General features: G+C 41.9%; 1 protein-coding gene across 1 annotated transcript in view; it reads left to right on the top strand.

Moving 5' to 3' along the window:
- The first annotated feature begins 348 nt into the window (after positions 1-348).
- LOC145424436 (E3 SUMO-protein ligase ZBED1-like) overlaps positions 349-10,401 on the top strand; it is a 56,654-nt gene continuing 46,601 nt past the window's right edge. Inside the window, exons 1-2 of the mRNA XM_080297770.1 lie at positions 349-1,571; positions 1,814-1,988. Coding sequence (XP_080153896.1) covers positions 505-1,571; positions 1,814-1,988 — 1,242 coding nt within the window. The 5' untranslated portion in view covers positions 349-504. The remainder of the gene's footprint in view (positions 1,572-1,813; positions 1,989-10,401) is intronic.

Below are 10,401 nucleotides of genomic sequence, written 5' to 3'. Positions count from 1 at the left end.
GCACTTGAACCAGTTTGCCAACTTGGAGAAATGATTTCATTCAATTAGATAATTCTCCCCCTCTTCCTCTCCCGCTCGTTCTCTTGTTCTCTGGAATGAGTCATTTGTGATATAATAGCCACATAATGGCTTAAAAGCAGGTTCGGCAGGAAAAAGACAGATGTAGGGTGAATAAAATGTGAAATGGTGAGGTAAAAGAGGCTCAGGAGTTGGCACAGACAAGCTGTATATACCGCCATCAAGAAAGGAATATATAGAAACTAGTGCTGTCAAAATTATCTCGTTAATTGTTAAGATCAACGCGAAATGTTTAATGCATTAAAAAATTTAACGCTGATTTTGTTTTTTTATTAATTTCCTGTAATCTAAGACCTTTAAATTCATGAGCACCTCTGGAGGAGGGGGCAACAGTGTGCTATGCTGGCGTTTGGCCTGACAGAAATGATTAGAAGAAGAAGTGACACCATGCTACTATCTAGCTAACACTAGCTAACACACGCAAGCATGGACGAGGGCGGACTTTTGGGTGGAAAGTTTCTCTTTAAGAAGTTGCCTGATGGCTTGTTGGACAAAACGAGAGTAAGATTCACAATTTGCAAAGCTGAATTCAAGTACCACAGAAGCAGTTCATCACTGGCGTATCACCTGAGAGCAAAACACCCAACTGAATCCACCTCTACGGGACCTCGCCAGTCTACGCTTCAGGAGTATGGTGCTTGTGGACGAATAACAAAAAATGTGAGAGAAAAGGTAACCAATTCCTTGGTTGTTTGGATAGCTAAAAACTGCCGACCAGTTAGCATAGTAGAAGATGATGGACTGAGAGAAGTCATTCGTGCTGCATCAGGAGATGAGTGTTACAATCTGCCCTCGAGAGGAACCATTGTGTCGAGACTGCACACTTTGTATGGGGACCAGAGGGCTCAGCAGTCCAGCAAGCTTGTGCAAGTAAGGAATGTCGCTCTCACCGGAGACCACTGGACTTCGGTGAACAACGATAATTACTTGGGGGTCATGGCGCATTTTATTGATAACGACTGGACTATGCAATCGTTTGCACTAACAGTGAGTAAAACTGAAGAGAGACACTATGCTGAGGCGTGTGCTGACCATTTTCTGAATGTTGCAAACGAATGGAAAATCAAGGACAAGGTAACCACGCTTGGCACCGACAGTGCTCGTAACATGGTTGCAGCCGCCAGACTACTTCCATTTGAACACATGCCCTGCATGGCCCACATTCTGCAAAGAACGGTCACAGTTTCTCTTAATGACAGCGCATTTGAAAGGGCTCTGGCCAAATGTCGCAAGATTGTTGGACATTTTAAGCATAGTCCAGCAAACGCTCAGGAATTAAAGGCACAGCAAGCTGCACATGGACATCAAACAGAATCGCTTGTTCAGGACGTTCCAACAAGATGGAACTCCACCCTAGAGATGATCAAGCGGATCCAGAGAAACAAATTTGGGCTGACCACCATCCTGACTCAACAAAACAGCAAGGTGACTATGTTGACTGACCAGGAGCTTGACAGACTGCAAAAGCTGGAGGAACTACTGGAACCTTGCAGGTAAATACATTTTGTTTCTCATGATTGTGTGTCTATCTTTGCATTCTAGCTTTGTTTTCAAGTATGTTCTCCACCTCCACCTCTCTGTGTATTTTTATATGTAGTTTTTATGTTTGTCTCTGTGTGATTAATAGAAAAATACAGACTTGATCTTTCTATTGCAGATATGTTACCGAACTGCTGGGAGGAGAGCGGTATGTCTCTTGTTCCATGGTGTTGCCAGCCTTGTGTCATTTGTTCAGGATTATGGAGCCCTCAGATGATGACCCAGTCTACGTTTTGAGGTTTAAGAAGATTTTTACCACAGACCTAGCTCAGCGGAGGGACAGCAGCAATCTCACATGGCTGAAGATCGCTACTGCCCTTGATCCCAGGTTTAAAGATCTTAAATGCCTTTCCAAAGATGAAAGAAGAGAGGTGTGGGCATCAGTACATGACCTTCTGATGTCAGAGATGGATGCACACCAACCATCTGCTCAGACAACAGAGGAACCCTCACCAAAGAAGAGCAAGATGTCCATCTGCTTGCTGGGTTCTCCTGATTCAGATACAGAGGAAGAGGAAGATGCTATAGACTAGAGATGGACCGATCCGATATTACGTATCGGTATCGGTCCGATACTGACCTAAATTACTGGATCGGATATCGGAGAAAAATAAAAAATGTAATCCGATCCATTAAATATCACGAAAGCACCTCACAAAACTTGCAACACGCCGTAACTCACCTCAGAACGTTAGCACGTCAGAGCAGTATGCATCACGTGATAGAGCGGCTGTGGCATGCGGGACCTGTCGGTGGTCTGGATAGCATTTGGAGCTTCGCTAGCAACCCAGCATTTCATCTCCGACAAAGTTATCCCGAGAGAAGTAAAGCAAGTGTGTAAGTCCATCTCTGAATGTTTGTAAAGCATTCCTGCGTTAAGCTTAACAAGCGATATATGGAGCGACTGCCTCTCCTGCTGCTACTTCAATCATGAAACTGCTTAATGATCAGCTGATCGGCTTTTCTGTCGCGAGTCCGTCTCTCTAGTTTGTTTTTGGCCCACTTTGCACCAGAAAGAGGAAACCAGCGGCTGAACAACAGCAGCACGTTTAAGCTCGATAAGCTGTTGTTAGAATTTATTTAATATTACTTTCTACTCGAGGATCTTTTTCTACGTAGCTGACGCTGGTAACTGTGCAGGGGCGGATCTAGCAAAGTTTAGCCAGGGGGGCCGATAGGGCATTAACAGGGAAAAGGGGGCACAAAGACATACTTTTTTTTCTTATTCTCATTTAAAATGTCTAGCTTTTAATAAATAATTCTCTGACACCCAAAGTTTTAATTTGATGTAAAATGAATAGAAGTCAATTACTGTATATAGTGACTATTAAGTCTAATATATATACCCTAGTAAGCTATAGTACTTTTTCCCTTTGGGAAGGTACCATCTGTGCAGTCTGCAATTTTGTTGAAGAAAGATGTTGAATCTATTTAATATTTCTTGAAAAATAATTGATTTCTGTGCATTTTTTTTCACACTGCATCAAATTAAGGTTGATTACGTCGATTAAGCATCATGAGGTGGAGCGTGAGGGGTGGTTCCCTATTTTTTATTTTTTTATTTTTGTTGTTGCTGGGAGTTGGAACCCTATTAGTTAGGTTGCTTAATATTTACGCTAAGTACTCTTTAAAATACCAGAATAGGGAGGATGGTGTAGGTTTAAGTTTATTAGATTGATCAGTATTGCTGAACTATGAAATATTTTTTTTTGCATACAGGTATAACAGAATAGCTTTAGTGTAGTTGTTGTTTTAAACTTGAGTATGAACTTATACAAAATGCAGCAAGATATTTAAAAAACAGTTTTGTTGATTAAAAAACACTATATCGGATTCATATCGGTATCGGCAGAAATCCAAATTTATGATATCGGTATCGGTATCGGACATAAAAAAGTGGTATCGTGTCATCTCTACTATAGACTGCTGTCTGAATCTGTACAAAGCAGAGCCCAAAATTGACATAGGAGAGTGTCCACTACAGTGGTGGTTAAAGAGAGAAGGAGCACATGCCAGGCTGGCACCTATTGCACGCAAGTACCTGTCAACCCCTGCAACCACAGTGCCTTGTGAGAGATTATTCTCACTCTCAGGTCACATCATTCAAAAGAAGCGTGCTTCTTTGTCATCAGACAATGTAAACAGAATAGTCTGCCTCAGTAACTGGCTGAGTGCAAAGAAGGACTAATCCAGATTGCTCCTTTGAAGTGAAAAATGTTCAACATTCTGGGTTTTCAGCTGTGTCTTTTTGTGTTTTAAATACTGAGTTTTGTGCACCCTTTATTGTTATGATATTCACTTTAACCTGTAGGCCTGGGTTCAGTCACTGTTGATGGCCTTAAAGGTTTTTTGTAAGTTTTCACTGTGTTAAAGATTGATGAAAACTATTAAAATTCTCTTTGAATTTCAGCATACATTCTTTGTGTTTATTCTGCATTTACTTCATTGTGTTGCATAAATGTCTATTACAATCTTAAAATATAAAGAATAAAAAAAATGTAATTGGAGCCAGGCTATTAATAAAGTAATTGAGATTAATCGCAATTAATAACAGAAAATTGTGAGATTAGTTAGTTAATTTTTTTTAATCTATTGACAGCACTAATAGAAACATATAGAAACCACACACACGTATGTAAATACTGTATACACACACCTTTGGCTCCATTTGCTGTCCATTAACAGTGTGTGGTGCCAAGCGATTGCATCTTCTCCGATGCTATCTGTTATCGAAGTACACGCGTCCTTCAGGCGTCCATCGTGCTATCGCTCCTCTCATCTCTCCTCTATCTATCTTGCCATCCCTCTCCCGTGCTTCCTCACCTTGCTTTCTGCTTGTCATCTATTTGTTTCTTCTTGCTCTGCTATAACTTATTTTCCACTTTTGATGGCCTTTTCTTTAGCGCTTCCCTTCTCCGTAACACTTTGCTTTTGATGTTCAGACCAACAGTCTGTGTTTATATTACACAGATGACTTTAGGTACACTATATAGACGGCACAGGTTTAAAGATATGTGTGATAGGAAAATACTGAGTTGTCACTGATGGTCCATTCAAGGACCACTATAGATGCCACAGAGCAAGGACACTCAAAATTCACAGAAACAGGAGTTTCGTGTCCTGAATGTGATCACATGGTTATGGTAAATGGACTGGTTCTTATATATAGCGCTTCTACTCTACCTGAATACTTTCATGAATACAACATGTTTCATTCACCCATTCACACAAGGACTTTTTTCTGTGCTTCCTCCAACTTGGGGTGGAAAGAAACCTAAGTCAGTTCTTCTAGAAGCAACTCTTGGCAAAAGGATATTCTGGGTTAACAAGACCAGATCCCAATCTAACTTAATAGGAAGAGAACAATAACTGAAAATATATAAATTATAAGAATGACCATCGGGTTCTTGGTCACCACACTGACTAAAGCCCAATCCATTTATGGATGATGGAGAATGCATCTCCATCTCAGTGCTAAATGCTACAGAAACATTTCTGTACCCAGCTCTGTGTCTTGATACAGTCTCTGTCTCTGAGGTCTACAGACAATTTCCTGGACTCCCTGCGTTGGTTTGTCCTCAACTATAAGACCGTATATAGACAGGTGCTTGTTTTTCCACAGGTGCCACAGGTGGATAAAGCTGTAGAAACAGATGAACAGACAGGTGATCAGTGGAAACAGGAAGCATCGGAGTTCAATTTTAAAGTGAAAAATAAAAAATTGAATCTTAGATGGAATAAAGCTGTAACATGACAAAATGTGGAACAAGTGAAGTGCTGTGAGTACTTCCTTTGTAAGGCTGTAATACCTGTTAACACTGAATGCAACACTGTTGTTAAAACCTGTACAGACTCAAAGTACAAAAGTTGTGTCGCTGTCCACAAATGTGTACCTGTGTACAGTGGTGAAACATTGAAAATGTCAGCAGCAGATATGTGTGCATATTTAATCTATATTGTTTTTGACTGACTTGTTTTTTGTCACTTTCTTGCGTTTCTCCTTTTTCCCTCCATGTTTAATTTTTTTCAATGAGTGACTAGACGAAATACTACAGGTAGCTGTAACAAAACAGGGAGATACAGGCCGATATGTACTGTGTGCCTGGAGAGATGCTGCACGTCTATGCGATGCAGGGACAGTGAAGCAGTCGCATGTGCTGCATGTTCTCTGAGAGGTTCATGAATGCCATCCTGATGTAACCAAACCATTGCCTCGAAGGTCCCGGTGTTTTCTTATTCTCCTCATTTTTTTCTCATCATTTTGTATTTATAAAAGAACCTTGATCCACAGCTGAACTGGTTATTTTTCAGTTCTTAATTTTTCTTGTTATAGTGTTACCGATAAACCTCAGAGTGAAAGGAGAAATAGTGCTTTATTTAAATCCATACCGTCAAACAGAAACACTCATCCTTTGCATAAAGAGATCTTTTTTTCTACTTCTACAACTACATTATGGTGCTCGCTGGAACAACAGAATTGCATTTAACTGTTTCTGTTTGAACTTTGCTCCTCGGAGAATCGTAGATTTGTGAAACACGCAACCAAACTCGTGCACTGGCTTGTCCCTCGACTGACTTCAACCAGCGCTGATGCGTGACACACAAGCACGGCTGCACGTGCACACTGAATTCTATTTCTAATCAATTTCTGCATTGTTCTTCAAGTGGTCTCTTCAGGTAAAAGACTGAATTGGACAATCGCTTCCATCAAGGATTTCTGCCGAGTACTGTACTACGCAGAGAAAAGAGGGAAAGGGAGGAGGAGGAGGGGATGGTTATGGTGGAAGACAAATTCTTTCTCTGCCTCTTCTGCATCCCAGTTTGTCCTCACTGTCTTTCTCACCTTTGCTCTCACACACACGCACATACATAAATGCACACATATACCGCTCCTCCAGGAGGCAATCAAGCTCTTGTGAAGGGCTTTGAGTAGTTCATGCGAACGTCGCGCTCTGAGTGGTTACTTGAGTCATCAGGTCCGTCTTAGCTGCCACCCTCATCTTGCCCCCAATCATCCTCCATTACCTGATTATGCGTGTAGAGACTTGTGAGGGTGCTCCTTTGTACCACGCGTGTTTCTGTGTTTTCTTCCAAACAACAATCTTTACATCCGCTCTTCCTGCACTTCTTACTTGTGTCCGTGTTTGCGTGCTTGTCCACATGAATAATACATGTTTGCATGTGAATATCACAGACGCAAATGTGTGTGTGTGTGTGTGTGTGTGTATGTGTTTTTGTGTGTGTGTGTGTGTGTTATAAGAGCATCCTCAGAAAACAGGCAGGGGCCACGGGGTGACGGAGGAAATGAGGGGCAGAGAGAGAGAGGGGGAGAGATTAAGGAGGTGACGGGTGAGATGGTTGATGGGAGGGAAGGAGCGGGCTGAGGAGGGGAGGGAGAGCCAGGAGGAGACCAGGGGTGAAGAAGGGGCGTGAAAGGAGGGAGGGGGAGAGTGAGGAGGAGAGAGCTCTTGAGGGGAAGAGGGTGGTAATTACTTAGGCTCCTTCTCTGTCTGTCTCTTTGTAAGTTTTGTGAGTTCTGAGTCGAAATGTGGCACAATTCCCCGGTGAAGAAGAAAAACGATGGCTTTCTGGTGATTATTGCTTTAAGACAATTTCATGAATCCAAAAGATTTTTAGCAAATGAAGGCAAAATACATCGTCGAGTTCAACAAGAAGCCACAGTGTGCTTGGAGAATAGAAACGTTACACATCTTAGACAGATGCTGTCCAGTACCACTAATGTGTCCAAGGGGCAATGTCAAAGAATCAAGACAGATTCAGTAGAGGTTTGAAATACAGTCTTGCCACATTTGCATTCCCTGTGAAATGCATATGTGATATTACATCAACGGAGTCCGTGGAGCTCGCCTGCATAGGTTCTGACCTGTCTGATAATGGCTCTTAAAGTGGCACTGAAATTACACCAAAGTCATCCTCCGTTCTTCCCGCATCATTAAAGTGATGTCAGGAGAACGGTGGCACCTGCAATTTCAGGACACACAATCATCAAAATGTGCAATGAGCTGTTGCAGCATTTATCTGATCCCTGATCAGTTCGACCTCTGGATAATCGGTGTGGATCAAAGAGCATCGATCTGTATGGGTGATGGAGTGGTGTAAGTGTACCTGTGTTTGTGCTGGGTGAGCTCAACTTTTACTGCTGTAAGTGAGCCGCTGAAGTTATTTGTTAAAGAGCCTCGGTGAAAACGAATGATTGCATCTGGAGATTTCAAGTGTGTGAAGCTTTTGGTGTTTGGCTAACCTGGGAAAAGTTGGTGGTGCAGAGTTTTCATGAGCCAAGAAAACAGAAAATGCTTAACCTATTTAGGGACGGAACTTTGGCCTGTCCTAGTGCAGGGTACACTGTGGACAGGTGGCCAGTCTGTTGCAGGGCTAACACAGAGAGACAACCATTCACACTCACATTCACTCCTTTGGGTAATTTAGAATTACCAGTTAACCTAACCACACTAACTGCATGTCTTTGGACTGTGGGAGGAAGCTGGAGTACCTGAGAAAACCCATGCAAATACAAGGAGAACATTCAAAACAGAAACCATTCAGTTTTTTTTAACAATGGGTCCATATTGATTACAAATTTGGTTTTCTATGAATAAACAAAAAACTTTTTATTTTATAATGACAGGTCATCCTGGGACGTAAGCTACCAGACCTCTTCTGTAAGTGTACACATTTATTTCATGGCGACAGATTTTTTTTCTTTTACTAGAGCAGGATTTCTCTGAGATATCCTGTTTACACTGCACTTCTTTTTCTAATACCGATATATCTCAAGTGTGTAGTTTAACTTCTGTACACTGACAGAAAGGCGAAGTTTCACGGTGCTAACAGTGCTAACCACCACACCACTATGCTACACCAAACAGAAACATTTGTCTTTAATTAAAGTTTAGCCTGGTTTATGTCAGCATTTATTCAGTTTTATAATATATTATAGATGTATCTAAAAACATTACAAAATGTAACCACTACCCCCAGCTCCCCTCTGCTCCTTTCAAGCAAATACCTGTACTTGTCGTATAGGTTGTGTTTTACAAACTTAGGTCCCAAAAAATCTGATTGCAGAGCCATTTCAAGCTGCAGCCAACAGTAATGATGTATTGGCTAACCTATGACCATGCCCTTGTCAAAACACTAGCACTGTACCAGCTGATGGATGGAGGGACAGATAGGTTGATGGAGACAAAAGAAAAGTGGATGGAGAAGAGAGGAAGGCATGATGGATGGAGGTGGTGTTGCAAGCATGAGATGAAGTGATTGATGGAAAGGGAGGGAGATCAGAAGGAAACAGTGGGTGATGGGGCAAAGACAATGCCGGGGGGGGGGGGGGGGGGTACTGTATGGCTTTTAAGATGTGTGTGACGTGAAAAAGGACTGTGTGTGTGTGTGTGTGTGTGTGTGTGTGTGTGTGTGTGTGTGTGTGTGTGTGTGTGTGTGTGTGTGTGTGAATGTTTAAGGGTGAAGAAGGTGCTGGACATGTCTTTTATTTGACGATAAATCACTCTCTGATCCACAGCAGGAGCAACAAAAACTCCTCTCATCTGTCTCTATCCCATCTTTCCTGCTCTGCTCCTCTTTCTCCTTTACTCGGCAGGATCCTGTACTTTGACAAAGGCCTAAAAAATGAAGTCAAGAGGTGGCACAGCCTCCGACTGAAGGAGCATCTTGCACAATGGCGGGGGAGGCCAGCTTGTTGGAGGATACCAGCTTTTTCTTTTCCATCTCATGCAGTTCTCTCTGTCATGCAGCCGGCACGTTAGACATGTATATAAATTAACTCTTAGAGCAAACATAACATGTCAAATATAAGCATATACAGTGTTTTTTCCATATATGAATCGGAAAATTCAGGCTTTAAACTTCCAAGATTTTCTTAATGCACTCTGCGTTTGATTCATTCACTTGTTTACACAAGTAAACAACAACGAAAAGCCATTTCTTTCTCGCCCACATGAATAAATAGAGGAACTTGTCTCAGCAGACGTGTAAGCTGTTTGGTGAACTTGAGGCAAGTGTACTTACCTCCCCTTCATTTCTTTTCCATTGGTCCTCTGTGTCACCTCCCAAGTGACCATCTCTAAACAATGATCCATCCTGAGCATCTCCAAGAAACACACTCCATCCTGAGAGCCCCCCTCGCTCTTCCTGTCTTTCTCCTTCACTCTCAAGCTTCCTGTTCTTTTCTCCCTGATTCTTGTTCTCATCCATCTTCCCCCTCCTCTCCCCAGTTTATCCAAACCCTCTTCATAAACTCTCTTGTTTCTCAGTTTGACAGTCATTGTCGCATCCTCAGCGGTCTCCCAGGAGTATTCAATTTCAGCACATGTGCTTATGTTTGCTCTGCAGGGACATTCTTTGTAGCAAAAAGAGTGTCACCTTCTAAGAAGAACAGCAATCAAACAACGTTTCACTCTTCTGCCACCCTCATCCCTCTCTTTTTTTGTTCTCCTGTTTCCAGAGGATTAACCCATTTATTTGTTCTTCTTGTCCTCAGGGACATTTACTTGTTCCCTCTTTTATCATCTCCTTCATGTCCTTCCTTTCTCCTGTCTTCGCAGCTGTTGTGTGATTGTTTTTTTCCAGATCAATGTTAGCATTACACATGTATCAGCTCTTTTACAGTGTTTACTGTTTGAAAAAACATGTTAGCAACATTGGAGCTCCGTGTGCAAAACAAGTTTTTACTTCCGATATATATTGGTGCTATTGTGTAGAATCTGAAATACCGTGCAATACCTACTGTGTAAATTATTATTTTTTAAT

This window comes from Astatotilapia calliptera, chromosome 23, assembly GCF_964374335.1.
Source record: "Astatotilapia calliptera chromosome 23, fAstCal68.1, whole genome shotgun sequence".
NCBI lineage: Eukaryota > Metazoa > Chordata > Actinopteri > Cichliformes > Cichlidae > Astatotilapia > Astatotilapia calliptera.
This window is presented reverse-complemented; position numbering and strand designations above follow the sequence as displayed.